Source organism: Triplophysa rosa, linkage group LG18 (genome assembly GCF_024868665.1).
Source record: "Triplophysa rosa linkage group LG18, Trosa_1v2, whole genome shotgun sequence".
Classification (NCBI taxonomy): domain Eukaryota; kingdom Metazoa; phylum Chordata; class Actinopteri; order Cypriniformes; family Nemacheilidae; genus Triplophysa; species Triplophysa rosa.
The window spans coordinates 15,595,617-15,615,280 of NC_079907.1; the positions used below are offsets into that span (position 1 = coordinate 15,595,617).

The 19,664-nt window shown below is 38.5% G+C and overlaps 1 protein-coding gene across 1 annotated transcript in view; it reads right to left on the reverse strand.

Moving 5' to 3' along the window:
- Positions 1-19,664, reverse strand: part of dnah9 (dynein, axonemal, heavy chain 9) — a 164,339-nt gene that overhangs the window by 13,762 nt on the left and 130,913 nt on the right. Inside the window, exons 63-64 of the mRNA XM_057359459.1 lie at positions 4,884-5,111; positions 596-787 (exon numbers count right to left, since the gene is read on the reverse strand). Coding sequence (XP_057215442.1) covers positions 596-787; positions 4,884-5,111 — 420 coding nt within the window. The remainder of the gene's footprint in view (positions 1-595; positions 788-4,883; positions 5,112-19,664) is intronic.

The window sequence follows — 19,664 nt, forward strand, 5'->3', positions numbered from 1 at the left end:
ATGTTGCTATGTAAGATTCATTTATTTTAGTGTTTGTTTTATTTAAGAATTTTAGTCCCTCAATTTAAACTTACGTCAGTTTATTTCAGAGGCAACATTTTTAATTGTGGTTTGTTTTAAGTTTTTAAATAATATTTGGGCCACTAATTATCTCAACAAACTGTAAAAAAATCAAAGTAATTTTACAGAATTTTCTGTAATTTTTTTGGTCCAAAAAAAAGAATTTTACAGTTCTTTACAGAACTTTACAGATTTTTCGCATATTTTTTAAATACAGTCAAAAACTGGCAAATTACTAAAAACTACGGGGGAAAGTGTATTTACAGGAAAAAAACTGTCATTTTGAGGAATGTTTCTGGCACCCCAGCTGCCAGAAAACTTTTGTATAGTTTTTATAAACTTTTTATATATTTACCCTATACTTTACAAACTTTTAATATAGTTTAATCAAAATACAATAACCCAAAAGAAACTCATACCCATACACTGTAAAAAAAAGTGTGACAACTAGCCCTGTTCTCTCCTATATACAGAAAGATATATTTATATTTTCAGGTTTTGACACTTACAGGAGTCAGACCCCTTTTTTTCTCACCTTATTGTTGGCCTCCAGATAGTTGTAGAGCACATTGACTGAGATGGTCAGGTCTCCTGTATTGAACGGGTAACTCCTATTCCAACCCTGAGGGCCAAACTTCCTCCTCTCCGCCACCACGGCGTGGAAATAACAGAGAGCGAAAAGAATGCTTTTGAATTCGTTCTCACGGGCGCACATCTCCAGGGTATCCTGTCAATTAGGACACATTCACAACATGTTTCAAACACTGCCAACAAGTCTCTGCTTTAAAACAAAGTGACAACGTTGAAAGTAAAAACCTTTGCCATTTCCCGCAGCCGTTCTCGTGTTAGGGTTCCCAGCGGACGTGAGGCATTAGGACAGACAAAAGGATGACTGGATTTCCAATATATTTAGGAGCTGAGATACTTTTTTAATTGTCACCGCTTGTCAGGGTTTTCATCCTCCGGCTCATTATTTCAAACGACTTAAATGAGTGGAGGGGGTCGGGGCAGTGGTGAAGCCAAATGGCATTTGGACCTCAAGGGATTCATATATTTGTACAAGCAATCCAATAATGCTGTTGAGCAAATATCCTGTGCTTATGAATATGTCGCTAGCGATGGGAGCCCTTATAGGTTATTCGGATGGACAGTGTGCTGCTGACTTAATAAACTTTAATGGAGGAGCTGGTGTTGGAGCTCGCATCCAGACGCAAGCTTATTAACATTCAGCACATGACAGTTACGGACTCAGCACAGCATACATCCACAAGCCCACCACAGCTGACAACTCATAAACCCAAGGCTGACGCTAACACTAATGCTAATGTTATGTAAATATTGAAAATCCCTTGTGTGTGTGTGTGTGTGTTTTGTAATACGGCTTATGAATACTGTATGAATGCTGGTCACACACAAGCAAATCATATAAAGTTAACATACATTGACCCTGAGGAAATAAACATGGCTTACAACAGAACTAATGGTAAACCATAAAGGTAGATGGTTTAGTCACATTTCCAGCAAGGCCTTAATTTGATGACACCAAAAGGAAGAAATTGATCTAGCTTTTGGCTAAGACAGCTGATAAGGTCAATATGAAAGTATCTGTCGTTTTCTAGATTACTTCTACTTACTAGAGTTTGAGAGCTCTTTAGGCCATTTTTTCTGCCATTGATTTGCTTTCATAGTGCGCACATGACTAGAATGTGACTCTTCCAGCCATGGAAACCTCCTAGAAAGCTACAGTAGAGCTGTGCTGCAACAGCACTTATCTGGGAGATAGTCATCAGCACTCCAAGCACTAAATTGACCTAGAGTGAGCTGGAAATCATGCCACAGATCCTCGATAAGACATGCAGAATTGAATTAGCGCTAGCAATGCAGCAGCAAAAACAAAACCAAATTCTTATATTAACAGGACACTCACGGACTACATGGATTGAATACCATTTTACATTCAATCTAAACAATTGAGTATGCTAAAGTTTGAGCGTGGAAAATCATAGTACTTCGGCTGAAAATAGTATGTTAAAAGGTGATGAAACGCATCTCTTTCAGCTCAAGTCAACCTCACGATTATTTAACAAAATATAACTTAAATGGGCTTTGATAACTGCAAGAAGAAAGAGGGGAGTGGGCGGGACGAGCAGCTGGCATCTATCAGTGACTTACGATGTCTTTGTTCACGCTTTATTGGTACAAAGTGAGAATGATGCAGCCGCGGGGGCAGCGGCTTATATACCAGGGAGGCGGGACGCCTGGGTCGCTGTTGTGATTGGTCTGTCGGTCCGACAGTCGTGGTGCAATTGGTGCTTCCGCAGTCAGTCACACCTGAGGCATCCCCCTTGTTTGTTTAATAAGTCCGTAAGTGCCCTGCGAAGTGGACAACACTGGATATTCTGCCGTGATTCCAGTTCGTAAGGAGCGTAAGTGACATGTTCCATTCGAAGGCATTACTCCTGATAAAACACACATGAACAAGCTATTCAAAGGCTTCAGGAATAGATGCGTTCGATTTAATGTAGGGCTGCGCTAGGGAGGGCGATATGGCCCTAAAACTCTATCACGATAATTCCTGGTATTTCTTGCGATAACGATAAAAATGACGATATATCCATAACGCCATCCACCGCTGTTTTTTGCGTCAAGTGATAGTAGCTGCATGTAGTCTAGACCCTCAGAAAAACAAATATTATCAAAAAGTATAACTTACCCCAAATCAAACAGCTCCTAAAATATACCTACAGTATTTTTGTAAATATAAAATATAATAGTGAGATTCGACTTCAAAAGGTTGTAGTAAAGAAAAGTTAAATGAACTAATGCTCAATAAACACACCATGTCATACCTAAAACTGTATATATTCTATTGTTGGGTGGAAACGATCGATCGCATCACGCTGTCAATCACTCTCTCTTGAACTGTGTGAACCTTCTCTTCTCACAGCAACATACACTGAATCTGTCTATGACTCGCGCTACAGAAAGAGAACAGAAAAATGCGGATAAAAGAAATCTAATTAAATAATCCATATTTTTATACGCTCATAAACGTATTTATAATAACGTAATACAAACTCGCATTTGTACTGTATGTGAACAGGCAGCAGTGCTGTGCGCGCCGTGTCACTATGAAAGCACATGTGGGCGCGAGCTGCGCACGGGACGCTCCGTTCATCCTGTATATAACAGGCAAGAAATCATACTAAACTATTTGCGCACGCACGCATAACATCTAACGAATGTTTAAATAAATACTTTTAGCCAAACTAAATGTTGTGGTGTAACGCATTATGACTATCAACGAATACTTAACAAACGAATTAAATAAAACGAAAGTGAAACTAAACATTAACTCGGATGCATCTACAGTGCCAACCTAAACGAGATTTAGAGCTCGTCTTTTAGTGCAAACTCTTTCTCAGCTTCACGTCCGCCCTCCGCTGTTTTCGCTTCACATAATGAGCTGTGAATGGGTCTCACAAAGAAATACGTCATCAACTAGAATTTATTGTTTATATCGCGGGAAGACTAATTCCTATCGTGTGGGGAATTTCTACCGGTGTATCGCAAACGATATAATATTGCCCATCCCTAGGCTGCACAGATTACCTTGCGTGTCACATTAAAGTACCGCGAGAGCTATTCAAAACATACAAAGCAGTTTGCACTAGAATCGCACTTGCGGTACTTTAATGTGATATGCGATGGATCTTTTTATCTGGGTTGGGGCTGACCTCGTTAGGAAAAAGTGGATCTCTCGGGCCAGAGTTGAGAACCACTGTTCTAGATGGCGCTGCACGTCTCGTCTCGTTCGGTGTGCGACCACGCTTTAATTTTAGTTTTTGTCTGTATGCTTGTTCACATATGCAGTGTCCGAAATGAACTTCTGCCATGTTATGTAGTTATGGCACGCAAGGTATAACGTTAATGTTTTAATGGCGGTAGGTCTTTCTTAATGTCCAATGAAATTCCGCCTTACATTTACTTCGTATGGCATGTGTGAGAGGGGGTGTATCCTAAAACTGAGCCGAAAGCTGATTGGTTGCCCCCACGTGTGTACTGTCCAATGGTATTTTTTGACTTGATTGACAAATGGACAAAGTAAAGCAATTGGCAAATAGAGAGAGAAAAAAAGCATTTGGCAAATGCTTTTTTAAAAAGCGATTTAAAATGTGCATTTAAAAAAGTTTTAAAGCATGAATTAAACAATTTTTTTACATTGATCTATTTATTTATACATTTAAAAATGTTCTTTTTTTATTTAGTGTTTTATTGTTCAATTAAACTAAATTTTAAAACACAAGTTAAATAAAACAGTTTAAATAAGTCTATTAATTTCTCAATTTAAAAAGTGATTTATTTGTTTATATTTTTATGTTATAATTATTACATTGATCAATTGATTCTTCTTTTATTTCTAATCGGCATTCCCAGTCCACCATATTTATAGACCATACTTTTTGTGAGCCCACAAGCCTTGTGGTTACAAGTTCCAGATAAATAACGCAGTAGTATCTTCCCGTACTGGACAACTGGTTTACTACATATTACAAGTACAATATGTACTCCATCCGTGCTGTAAATAAGTTAGTAGCCATTTAACAGACACATTAATCCATGTGACTTACTACACAAGGGCACAAGGATGACAGCTCATCGCTCATTCCTTGAAGAGTTTTAACCAGCAGCCCTCCACTTTTTCACCCTGAGTGTTAAGCACTGAGCCAATTGGGATGCAGCCCATTGCTTCCTCATGTGCCATGATGACAGAATAAATGTCAATACTGGTCAGCTGTGGGAATGCGTGTGGCTCACTATACCTGATTGAAGTTGTCCAGGGCTTTGTGCAGGTTGGCTTGCATGCCCATAGGCGGTTCATTTGTGATTTTGATGGAGTTCTCCAGAATGCCCTGTGGAATGATGTGACCCTCAGGCGAAGACGATGGTTCTGCACTGATGAAGACCCTGAAGTTCTGGTGGCTACCCTCACCATGCTGTTCTAGTTTCTTCTCCAGAGTGCCCAGCCATTTCGCTACTAGATGGATGTTCTAGTTTAAACAGAAGAAAAACAAGAAGTTACTGTAAATTAAGTTCTTGCATATGAAACAAACAACAATAGACTATGCACACATGATGAAGATTACAGGAGCGGATTTAACACAATAAATTATCGTAAAATGGCCAAAATACTGTACACAAATATGTTGTACACACACGGAATGGCGGTTTTTTTTGGAGGTAAGACTCCAGGCTAACACATGACGTACCAATTACAATAAGTATTGTAATGGTACTTTTTTGGGTAATTTTATGACTTACCAATCGACAACGTAACGCACGTTCCAGGCACGTAATTTTATTAATGTTAAATGACCAATTCACAATGGCGCCTTTACCGTCTCCAAACATTGCAAGATAATAACACATTCGCTGTGAGACTGTTCGTCATTATTTCAGGTTTTATTTCAGAAAAGCAACGGTTACATTTCAAGGCAAGAATGAAATCATGTTTGCTCCAATAGCCCTGTGGTTAGTGTGCCAACATATAGTGTCAGAGCACTTGCGGCCCGACCGGAGTTCGATTTCCGTCTCAAGCGTCTTTTGCCGGTCCCACTCCCCTGTCTTTCCAATGCTTTACTGTCTGTTCTCCACTGTCCTTTCAAAATTAAAGGCAAAAGGCCCCTAAAATGTATCTTTAAAAAATAAAACCACAATGATTATGTCTTAAGAGAAATAAATGTTAATTTTATAATGTTTTTTAACTGAAATGAGACAACCTCGATGACATATGCGGTTGACAAACGTGACCTCTGGTCTGTTCTCAAAATTTAAAGGCACAGTTTACCTAAACTGAATGAAAGTAATGAAATTATGTTATCAAATGTTATGACTATCACAATACTTCTAATGCAAGGTTTTTGTGTTTTTTTGCCATCCCATACCCTCTGCAGTTCCTCCACAACATAACCTCCCGGGCCGAAAAATCTCACTCCAAGCTGAACTCAAAAGTATTGCATCACCGCCCAATATACTGGTCAAGTACATTGCACGATAACATTTTAACGTATGTGTATTTTCTGGGGATGGAACCCATAACCTTTGTCCCGCCAACAATGGAATTACAATCATGCTAATGTCTGTCACTTTGTTAGATTAGAACATGCTAATGCTAAACTATATTGAAATCAATCATGAGTCAAGTTCTTAATTTAAAGAGGTTTTGTGTGGCACTCAGAGTTTTTGCCAGCGTCGAGAACTCCAAATGACTTGCGTACGAGGTTCCACGAACTATGGATAGGCAGTTGGCAGCTATGCAGTTTTTGTAAGAGCGAAAACTGACTTATAATGTAAGAGCAGATACAATTATCTCCTTAATGGTGTTATATAACATTGTGCTGAGTGAACTGTCACAGTGTTAAAATCACTATGACAGTAGTATTGATTCTGAGAAAGATTTAAACGAAGCAAAACAAACCTCTAAATGATATCAATATTGCAATTGGTTTCTAATGACTGCAAAGCTGCAAGGATGAGCTTAAAAGCCATGTGGCATTTTAACTTCCAGCTTGTCAACATATATTAAGTCATTCTTTCTCAAGGGCACAGAGAGACATGTTTCTAAGAGGAAACAACAGCTAAAGGAGTGCTTCTGAACTATCTTTACAGGTACCTGATGGTTGCTAATGCTGTGCACTTGTTAATGTTCAAGGTGAATTTCTGTCATCGGCTGCCTTCGCTGGGAGTATTTAGGGATGCTGCAGGAAGGCAGCATCGACGTTTGCTTAACATGCTGTCTGTTAAAACTGTGTTTTGACTTTAGCTCAGATTTTGCTCTTGAAGCATTTTTTATTTGGAAAAGAACAGATTGCAGCTGAACCGTTGCGTTTAGGAGATGTGAAGTCTCTCGCCCCGATCGTGGAAAGCAACTTGTATGTGTTCATCTATCCATTAAAGTCATTGACTGACTTGGAAACTGCCTTCGTTTTTGACCCCAGTCATTGTGTTTTCATAACTGCATACATACTCACTTATCACGTTCATGGTCACTTCAGATTGTCCGAATACATCTTCACCCTTCATTCCAATGATTTACTAGGTGACTGTTTTCCGGTGTCAAAGACTTCAAGGTTATTTACATGATGCCATTTAATCATATCACGTCCGTGTAGTAACTGGCCTTTACTGACTCTTTGTTTTCACTGGACTCCACTTTACTGCTGAATCCGGCAGTAAAGCTCGATAACACGACCCTAAAACACATGGCTGTTGTAAAAGGCTGAATGCAGCATATTCCTTCCAGAAAAGCCATTAAAGTTAAACACTATCCCGGCGGCCACTTTTCAAGCAATAGTCGTCCCTGAGCGAGTTCACCTTGCTCTCCTCGTCTCTCCTCATTGTGTATCTTAAAGAGTACATTTCAAAAGGGAGGGGTGTGGGGGCTCTGGTCAGTTTAAGCCACTTGACTCCCAGGACTGAGGTTTTTCTGCTTTAGTATTAGCAATTGATTGCCTCTCTACAGTGAGTGGATTTCTGCATTTCTGGAGGCCGGGGTGCCGTGCGCTGCAATATAATTAACCTTCACTGGAGGGGAACTTTTCATTGACCCACAAGTTCCCAGGCAAAGTCTGAACATCAGGCTGAAAGAGATGTGTTGTCGAGGCAGGACCATGTGGGTGAGATGAGACAGCAAGATGAAGATTCTCATCCTTTGGATCCATTGATTTAGATTCTCAAGCCAAGGCAATTAAAGCGGCGCTCATGTCTGTGCGTCTTGTCACTATAGCATGATGCGTACTGTACGTCCGATCAACTCCTGGATTAGAACAGGGACGTTTGCATTCTGCATGTACTTCTTCCAGTCTGTCCGCAAGTCATTGCGATTCAGTGCAGGTGCCTCTTTAAAGAGTAAAATACATTCCTGTCCTGCTGAGGTTGGGATCAATGATGCAGGTTTGATTTCCGTGGAGATCTATTTCTACAACCTGGCTTGTGGGAGAATCATTTAAATTCAAACCAATCCACTATTTTCTATCCGCTTTGACATATTGATCTCTACTTTATTTTTAATCAAACCACATCTATGGCCAATTTATACATTTGGGTAGGTACTGGAAGATGCCCAGATTAATATGTGTAATGAACAGCTGCGGTCGGAGAACACACTGCCTTAAGAATGACATTTGGATGAAATGGAAGCAGTCTAATGGACTCATTAGTGAAGTGTGGCTGTCTCCCCTGCGGTGGGCCAGTGGACTGGCTGGGTGTGGGGGCATTTTTCTTTCCCTCTCGTTCCCAGCAGAGAACAACAGGTCATTAATCACCAGCGAGGAAGAGTTGCGAGGCGAACGCAATCCAGACATTTACTTTGCCAGTTAAATGCTAAATGTACAAGCAACATTCTTTACCTACAGTAGGCGTGCTAAACTCATTAAATAGGTTTAGGCATTTAGGCATTAGAGGGTTCACATTATTAAATGCTTAATAAAACAGATTTAATGAGTTTCAGGCGACTGCTTCAAGCATGTTTTTTTGTATTGGTGATGCGTGATTTTTAGGTACTGTAGTTTTAGGCATAAGGTTTTACGCACCAGTGCAAATTCTTATTACCACTTTCAAAACCACAACAACATAATACATTTTTATTTAACATAAATATTAGTATGAATAAATAAATCAAATAAATACATTTAAAAAAGCGAAAAATGAAAATCTTAATTTAAAAATAAATACAGGGTATATACAGGAATCATGGAACTAAATTTAATACTTTTTAAGACACTTTTAGAACTCTTTCCATACATTTTAAGACCTCATCGCCAATTCTTTCGCCAATTAGTTTGTTTCATCGATTCATCGATTTCGGTTACATTGGGCGACACTTTAACTTACATTTACTATATACTGATTGTAAGATAGCACAACTAAACAGCCTTAGTTTGTGATAACCCCATATTAATGAAACATAATTCAGAAGGGTGGGAACAAGAATTAATTGAGTGACTAAAAAAATAAAAATAAATAAAAAGAAACCCTTTCAATTAATGATAAAACATTGGCAGTTGCGATGTTATTTAATAAATTGCTTGCACATTCAACCAAACAGTCAAAATGTGCATTTCAACCAAGAAGTGCCTTTGAACATCCCCCCATACAAATGCACATGTGCATATTGGACACTTCTAGGTGTGAATGATGTATAACTTCCTTTTACCTGTAAAATGACCCAGTGTCCCTCTTTCGCAGCCAAATCCAGAGCCTGTTCTGCGACCACTTCCTGCCCCTGGCCCAGTGACACGTTGTGGAAATTTTTGTTGTCGAATGTATATCCCAGTTTCCTTCCTGCAGTGCAAGACACAAAGTATATAGACCATTACAGTCAGAAATTAAGTTATCTGAAGTGTTTTATGTGTGGTCACACCCAAAGTGGAGATTTTATCTCAGTCCAGCTCTCCATAATTGGTTGTGTTATTTGATTAGTCGATCTCAAAGGCGAAGATTTATAGAATCTAATCCTTCAAATTCAGAGATGCATGGACAGCCACTATTCACAAACTTTTAAATCTCTCTTTGTGGAAAAAAAGGAAAAATACCAACATTTACGAAAAGAGAGCATCTCAAAACATTGTATGACAGGCAACCCAAAATATTAGTTTAAAGGGAAAGTTTACCCGAAAATGAAAATTCTGTCATCATTTACTCACCCGCTTGTCATTTCAAACCTGTATGACTTTCTTTCGTTAGCAGAACACACAAAAAAGATATTTTGAAGAATGTTGTTAACTGGCACCCATTCACTTGCTTTGAAGTGAATGGGTGCTGCTGCTGTTCCGTTACCAACTTTCTTCAAAATATCTTCTTTTGTGTTCTGCGGAAGAAAGAAGAGGGTGAGTAAATGATGACAGAATTTTTATTTTTTGGTGAACTATCACTTTAAGACATCAATTTACCAAGTATATAATGTTTTCTGTGTAGTTACCTGTAATATTTAGGGGGTAAGTTTGCAATATAACAAAGTGAGATTTAGAATAGCTAAATAACACCTTAGCTTTANAAACCACAGTTAATTACTAAAGCTTTTCAAAGATAAAATGGTTTTTACGCAAGATAGAATTTCAATTAGTAGCAGGGAATTTCCTCTTTAAAGTAATAGGTACCGTGTTTCTCCACTTCCTTCAGGGGGTCCACCCCTGGAGACAGGATGAAGAATATGGGTGTGGCGGCTGCAGACTCTTCAAAAGAGACGGCGAAATCCACCGAACGTCCCATCACATATTTACTGCCCAGCTTCTCCTCCACAAAATCTCTATATAGAAAAAAAGACAAGATTTCTAAGAAATTTCATAATTATGACAGACTTAAATAATTATGTAATGCTTGGATATACAAAAACGTCAAAATTATGTTAAAGATAAAATAATGAATGAACAGTCTGCATTATTGGTTGAGACATTAGCATACGCTGTCTTTTTATATTAGCATTACCTAAAGATCATGCACTAAAGAGTCTACATTAGAAACACAGAACTACAAACCAATGCCCGATGCCAAGAGGGCACTGTGTCCGTCACAAATACAAAAGAAAAACTATATTTAATGAAACTTCTTTTAATTTAATTCAATAAAAAATCTCTGTAAACAAAGCTAACTGACTTTTGGATCTGACACCATAAGGCTCAGACTTCTCACTTGCCATGTCTATCAGACATGGTTTAACACACTTTTAACTACAATATCCCATACTTCTTTAAAACACAACTTTAAAGCTCAAACATTAGACAAAGGTGATGACATAGATAAAGAATCTTGTCATCAGTGATTTATAGCTGATTACAAGATTGCCGTCTGACCTGACAGCGTATGTCATTCTGTCAGGACGTAAAGCTCTCATCATGCATAGCCTCTGAAGAGCTGTTTTATTCTTCCATTCCTGAGGGAACTTCTCCTTCTCTGGACACTCAGACTCCACAAACTTCTTCCAGCGTTTAACCGACCCTTCAATGTCCCGGTCAAGATTACGAAACTCCTCCATATTACAGAGAGCCTGCAATAAATAAAAAGTCATCATCGGCACCGTCAAGGCACTAATCAAATCTAACTACAAAGTAAAGTGTCTTTATACCACAAACTGCTGAGTAAACATGAATGTGTTTCTTCATAAACTAGACCTGCAAAAGTGCTTTGGCAGCAGAAGCCAGGCATTCCTATCGCAAAGCTATATTTATTTTCTCTTTGAAGAAAACCACTTTGACATATGCCGGTCCCTTTCATACCTCGACCCGGAGGTGCTGAAATCAGCGGGAGATGATGACTCATAATCCCAAAAAGCCTTCCTTATGGGAAACACTAAATCCTAATGGCACATATGAGCACATTATGGACTTCCTCTCGCTGAAATAACATAAGGCGCGTTCACATTCTTACCATTGACAATTAGGTGTGCTGGAGAACAGCAGGGGTTTTCTCAGCACAAGGTAAATCTTAGTTAGTTGCTCGGGAAACTAAGGTCGGTTTCACATTTAGTGCGTTTTCACACCTGTGTATCGACTGCTTTGTTCCGAAACCGGGGGTTAAATCGCTACAATATTGAAATTTATTTTAGTTCGGTTCGCATTCACAAGGCAATATTTCCAAACGGACCAAACTTTGCTAATAAAAGTCACGTGCGAGTAAACTCTCCTTCGATTGGTCAGAGTGCATCTGTTTATTTTCCGGCCGGTAACGCGAGTGATAATGAGCGTCAGCTGCGCGTTGTCTCGCGTATCTCACGGCGGAGCTCAGGAAGCATAAAAGGAGGAGAAGAACCAGGCCTGGATTTTATGTTATGTTGTATTGTGTTTGTGTGGCCGGCAGTCGACTGTGAGGGAGCTGTCAGCACTTTACTTTCGTTTTGTTGTTTGTATATTTTATTAAAAGTTTGGTTTAACGTTCGCCGGTTCCCGCCTCCTTCCTTCCTTACTTTGAACATTGTTACAGGGAGCCATTAGCAAAACAATCCCTTTTGCGTCACGCAACTTTACATAATTACCCATCATACATTGTGATACAGTCTGGTTCGTTGGTCCGTTGGGTCGGATGGCTTTCACACATCTACCGAACCGCTCCAGAGTTCGTTTGCAATCGGGCCGAAACCACCTTGTTCAGGCGGTCTCGGAGTGATTGTTTTGGGGCGGATCGTAGCGCGAAACGAATCGAACCAAGAGAGAAAACGCACCAGGTTCTGAAACAAACCCTTATGTGTGAAAACGCCCTTAGTTCACTGTCTGGTCCGAACCCTAGTTCGATTGCTCCCCCCTCCCCCTACCCCCGCTGGACTGCGTTCATATTATAATTTTTTGGTTCCGAACCGCGGGCCGTTTGCGTGAAGAGCATGCAGCTGTTTACCCTGTCACTTGTAAGGACGACGCAGGAGAAGGCGGCAAAATGCATAACTTGCTCGCGTCACTTTTATATGTTTTTGAACCGTTAGTTTTGTTTCCAATGCTTCAGTCCATAGCGGCACTTTCGTCTGTGAATGTACTGCAAATGCTCTTAAGAACGCTGAAGTAGTGATGGGTCGTTCTTGAACGATTCGTTCATTTTGAACGAATCTTTAATGTGACTCGGGAAGAACGAGTCGTCTTAGGGAGTGATTCGTTCAGTCGCGTATGCGCATTGCGCAACATTCTATGGGTCCTGTACTGGAATTCAAGAAGAACGAATGATTCAAACCCGAAGACTCGAGAGGTGAACTAATCAATTCTCTTTCCGGCTCTGACTGCATTGGTTTAGCTTACGACGCTGTCACGTGATGAACGAAGGAGTCAAACCCGAGGACTTGTCAGATAAGAGGTGTGGTGAGCTAATCATAGACTAAAGACTCAGGTAAACAATGAATTAATCTTTTCTGTTTCTTATAGCATTATAGTTTTGTATTGTTTGTAATGTGATCAACGTTTGCATAAGTAGTAGATGTGTTAGGAATGTAACATGTAACATTTTAATTATATTTTGCTAAAATGAACGAAATGAACGATATGACTCGAAAAAAGATTCGTTCATTTTGCTGAACGAGACTCAAAGGTCCGAGTCAGTAAAATGATCCGAACTTCCCATCACTACGCTGAAGATGAACAGAAATGAGATAGCCTATAGGCTACAGCTCTCTGCTTGGAGCGCGCCAGTAACGCTCGTGAGAAAAGTGAGTGAAACACACACACACACAAGCACACATTTTTACCAATGAATACGTCCTTAATAGCGGTTCACTTCCGTGATTTGGTACGATTGCGTTCATATCAGCAGTGAAGCGTACTGGAGTTCACATGAACCGCACCCCAGACCTCCCTTTTTAAGGGGACTCGGGTGCAGTTTGCGGGTACGCACCCGGGTTCGGAAGACAGCGTCCGAACTCTGACGTTAAAGGGGTCATATGGCGTGAACACGTGTTTTTCTGTCTTTGGTGTGTTATAAGTTGCGTGTCTAATGTATGTATTAGACACATAAAATTGCAAAAATTACAGTGTCGGAGCAAAAGATGCATTCTATCTAAAAGCGAATGCTCACCCAGACCTGCCTGAAATGCCTCGTGTAACCACACCCCCACAAATCTAGGTCAGTTCGTGGTATGAGTTGACTAAGACCGCCCAAATGTATACGCAAGTAAGGTGGGCGTACCTGTCAGTACAATTGCTTAGGAACCTGATGTTCCAAAATATGGTAAGAGGCGTTACATTTCCGTCACACACTTGCAGTATTTGACCAATCACTACCCACTGGTTAACTGGCCAATCATAGCACACCTCGCTTTTCAGAGCGTTGAGCTTTGTTAAAAATCTGTGGCCAATGAAGCCTCCATTATCAGAATTAAAAAAACAGACGGCCACTTTAAAATGACTCAAGTTTAGAGATATGACTGGTCCTGGTTCCTGCGATGACATTTTGCTTTTATTACATATAAATATTTGAAAGGAAGCCATCGACATAACGAAATTAAGGACCCGACGTGCTTCAAAATAAGGAATATATATTTCATAACTCACTTTAATTCCACCCCAGGAGTGATTTGACAGGAAGTCCACGGGTGAGGTCACTCCAGGTTGGACCGGGTACCTTAGAAGGAAGTCCAGCTCACTTGGATTGATCTCTTTATTCATGAGCAATACCTGAATGGAGATGAATACGTGCATTTAAGAGAAACAAGCGGAGACATGGCATATGTTTCGGTCTTTATGACTACTGCTTGTCATCTGTTAGACATAATGAAATAACGGCTCACTTGGAAGGCAAGCTGGGCGGTGTAGGTGAGTTTGTCACACTCAAAGAGCCCGCGGGTGGTGTACTGGAACACTGAGGATGTGATGTTGTCAATCAGATTTAAGACCCGTTGTTTCAAGGTCTCATCTGGGGCGGCTTTTAGTACAGCATTTTGAAACACGACGTTGAACGCCTGGACGTGAGAAGCACACAGAAGCAAGAGAGAGAGGAAAACAGAGAGATTGAGAATTTTGCTTGGAGCAAAATGTTGTGTTTTCTTCCTCATTTTCTAATGAGACATTTTTCTAACTGGGAAGATCAAGATTTCTGCATACATTTGTACAACAGGGAAAAGGCAATTATTTTTTGATAGCTGTAGATTGTATCTTATCAGCGCCATGACAGGAAAGCACGAGAAAGTAGTTCCTAATCTTTTTCCATTATTAGAAAGCAAAGCTGCTCTTGACATTAACATCAAGAGCTTTCAACAGAATTCTGTTGTTGCAGCAGGAATCGAAACAAAACAAATATTTTTAAGCAAAGAAACTATTAAAATTACATTCAACTCTGATCACGAAATATCATCTATTTTGCCGTGGCGCTGTACATTTAGCTGAGGGAAATCCTTTTGTAATTGCAGTTCTGCAGAATGTTTAAGCCTTGTTATATTAAAAGCCATAGCTCACCACCACTGCACGGTTGGGTTAACATGGGACAAAACATAACGCAATAAAAGCACAATTGAGCCAGGAAACAGAAAACACAATAAACTACAACTGTGGTACAAACTAAATTATTGAGATCAGGGAAATAAACAACAGGTTTTTAAAAGAGGCTCTGGTTCAGGGTCAATAGTCAGGAGATACCTTGAGAGAGAACTGGTACATGGGGTGGATTTTATTGAGGTCGTTCATGATAAAATACAGAAGCGATGCTCGGGCCGCTGCCGGACGGTAGTGCTCTCTCGCCGTATTGATTTCAGCCTCAGTCACCTTGGCTTCCTTCACCTGTATTGATGCATACAGGAATACATCTATAGCTGAGCTGAGGGACATGCTTGTTATTAATATGCCAATAAAGGGTTTTGAAAAGGTCAAAGTTTATTGACAACTAAAAACCATGTTATGTATTGCATAACATGGCGACAAATGTTTTTATTAAATAAAAACCTATGGCTGTAACAACTGAATGATGAAATAGTAATAGTACAGTAATAGTATTTGAATTGACTATATGCAATGCAAGTATTACAGTAAAAATAATCAGATTACTTTTTATTGATTTATTTTACTTGTCTTGAACTTGTTACTGTGTTCACTTTACTTTAGCTCAATTGGTAAAGTAATGCGTCAGCAACACAAGTCATGGGTTTGATCCCCAGGAAACACATATACTGATAAAAAATGTATAGCTTGAATTTTGGATTTGGATTAAAAGATCTGCCGAATACAAATGTAAAAGTAATAATATTTATATTTTGTTTTTTCAACTGTTGGGCAATAAACATTTCTTTATCTGAATAGTTGACAAATACACGCACGTGTCCTATGGTGTGACTGCATAAGAAAAATTTATCTTCATTCTTTTTTTTTCAAAATTTTCTAAAACACAACAAATAACAATAACAATAAAAGGACAAATAAATAAATGTAAAAAAATGTAATTCTTAAAAAATAAATGAATATTGTATAATATATATATATATATATAATAAAAGGACAAATAAATAAATGTAAAAAAATGTAATTCTTAAAAAATAAATGAATATTGTATAATATATATATATATATATATATATACTGTGTATATATATTGTCCCCATGAAATCAAATTGAATTCGTTTTTAGCATTAATATGTTATTTGTTATATGTTATGAATGTTACCATATCTATAAACAAGTGTGTTTTATAACATTTGCTTTTTCCTGTTTTTTATCATAAATACTCAATAATATAAAATAGTATATTATTAACATTTTGTTTTCAAAATTTTTGCTGCCACACCATTATTTGTATTATTATAACTACCCATCTGCGCTTTGTAATAGACCACTTTTAGCACACATTACATACGCCTCAATTCGTGCATTGAAAGTCAGTAGTTAGCACAACATAATACAATAAATTAACATTAGATTTACATTTGTGAATATACAAGAGATCAGAGCTTCCCAAACATCAGAGGGGTAAGGCCACCAAACTTTGCATTATTATTTCTCTTTTTTTATTGGTTAATGAAATATAAAGAATTACAACAGCTACATTGTTCACAAATCTATTGTAATAAAATTCATAACTATATATTTTATTCAACATTTTCACATTTTGATTCTGCCTAGGCCACAGCTTCAAGGCTCACAGTTTGGGAAGCACCGCAAACAGATAACGTCCAAGGTGCTAATAATGATATACCGCACCTTATCTTCAATATCTGCCGCTGTTCGTTTGGTCGTCTCCAAGTTCTCCACCAACTCTATGTCTCCGAGGAAGTTTCCCGAAGCAGAGGACAAGCGTGAGAGAAGGTTGTCCTCCAGAGTTTTCAAAGTGATTTTGAAGCCGTTCTGCTGCTTTGTAAGGTTTGACTTCAAAGTAAAAAACAAAGAAAGGCGTGTTTGGAATGATGTGCATACCAACGATGATTCATAAAAACAAGACCCACTGGGTATAAGACTGTAGAAGAGCCAGGGACATTAGAGGGCATACTAAAGGCTGCAGAGATCAATATATTCAGCATCTGCCTGTGGGAGACATGAAGGTAGTATTTGGGTGGATTAACACAGTTCCTCTTGGCAAAACACATCAAACCGCAAGCACTGAAGTGTGATAGGATTGTCAAAGCTGATGGATCCATTTCCCACGTTTATGAAAGAAAAACAAACAAACAACAAGCATTCGCACTCTCACACCAAACATATGGCTATGGTGATAAACCAAACGCAGTCAAAGCACAGTGATGCAGTTGAATCGCTATTTGGAATGTCATCTCCCAAAATCACAAGCGTGACATATTGGAGCGTCAAGGCGAAATGTATCCTTGATGAGGTCGATTTGTGAAAATGAAAACGTAAAATACTGCAGCCAGTGACCAATAACCCAGCAAACACACTACGTTGTCACAATGTAGCCAACCTTTTAAACACGTTGTAACAACGTGATCAAAAGGTTGATGTTTTTACGTTGTGTGGTGAAGTTGTCACAATGTTACCTTTTAAAACCTGCATTCAGTGCCATTGTTTAGGTTGTGTGTATGCTGTATGGACAACCAGCAAAGAACATTTAACCATCACTGTAGAGAAGCGTGAATATCAGCCTTTTGAATTTCAGCCAACAGTTGGGCTGGAGGTCGGAGGAAAGTTCGCTCTGATTCATCGAAAGAATATTGTTCTTATAGAATTTCTGTCTTCTTAATAGGTAAAAATAATGAATTAATACAATTTAACAAGCTAATCATGACATAATAAAAACAGGAGTTTTAGGGTTTCTTTATTTATATTTGTGTGACTTGCCCCTATGGAATCCCAATTCTGCAAAAATTTTAAATAAATAAATACAAAATAAAAACAGGAAAGAAATGTAAAAATACAATCATAAATAAATATGTTCACATAAAAATGTAAAAATACAAAAATAAATGAGTATTTGTGCGTTTATTTCTTCATTTATATATAATTGTATTTTTCCCACATTTTTGTATTTATTTATATATTTATTTATTTACACTTTGCATGTATGTATTTACTCATGCATTTATGTGACCACTTATTCTTTTCCACATTTATATATTCCCACATTTATTTACTTTAAAATGAATTATTTCTACATTTCTGTGTCCACATGGTAATGAGGGGGACGTGTTTTACTTCAGACTTTCACTTCATGCCATCAAGGAATCAAGGATTAATGAAAGTGTTCTGAATGTCGTCTGACAGCTACTGAATGTTGCAGAACAACATTGCTACAGCCTTCTAGCACCTCACATTTCAACGCTGCCAGAGGAAAAATGGAACGTTGTCACAACGTTAATGCATTTGTTGGGAGGGCTTTATGAGATATATAATAAATAACAACAGAAAAATGACAAGCACATGGTTTAAAGATCTGGACCTTTCCATGTGACCTCTCATCAGAAAAAGCTACAACTACTGTATACAACCTTAGGGCTCAGTCATTAATAATTAAATCTCCACTAGCATCTTATACATCCAATTAACCTGGACACTAGAAAATCCAAGTAGCCAGCAAAATGCCTTATTATGAGGAAAGTGCAATTTACTTGAACAATTTCAGGCAAGTAATCGTGTGACGTTGGTTAATTTAGAATGGCAGAATTCTGCTCATTAGCCAAGAAGACTGATGTCTAACAATAGCTTCTTTCCATGGATCACACTGACCATATTGTGATTCCAATGTGCATGCAATAACTCAAAAATAGCACATATACTAAATATAATTAGCACAACCAAGGAAATGTAAACACACAAAGAAGGCATCTAAAAAAAGGAGCAATCCTTGTGTGTGTGGTTGCGTAACATCCATCATAACAACAGGCGCAATGTGTAACTAACAGCAAGTGAAACGTCTCGTGTTTTGATGTCATGGCAGGTCTGAGGGCATCCTCACGTTCTTCTTGCAATTTTCAATATTAATTAAGATGATAAGAAGTCTGTATCATTATTTTCATCCTCAGGATCTCAGATACAAAACACTAATTAATCAAGCTTCATTAAGCAACATTTCAATTTTACGGCAAATTCAACAGAGAGGATCTGACACAACCGCATTTTCTTCCTGACGGTCATTAAAAACGCTTTTTCTTTTCGGAGTAATTTGTTCATAGATGAAATCCTTCTGTTTTCAGCTCATGGCTGGAATACACTACAAGACTTTTGCTTACAACTTTGCCCAGATTTTCGTCAAGGGTTGTTACAGAAAGTCTGCACCAGTCTGCAGATTTATCACGTATTGTTTTTGCAAACGTTCAAAAATCTACAAGTCTCAGTGATAATGTCTAGTTTCTTACAAATCTGTTCAGATTTTAAAAGTCTTGTAGTGTATTCCAGCCTTAGACAGACATGTTAGAGATGAGTGAGAACAATAGAAGAAGCATCGTAATGAACTACTACGCATCGCGTGAAAAATCCAAAAGTACACACAGTTCACCTAAAATGAATATTTGTCTGGATTTGCACATACCAAACCCATGCGACTTTTATGCTTCGGATACAAAAGCAAATGCTGTCAGGATGACATGCTGCTACTTTCCATACAATGAAATAAAGGACACAGATAGGGCGCAGGCAAACAGAGCCAATGACCTTGACATAATTGACGTCAAGCCTATGTATTTAAGGTAACACTTAGTATAAGGA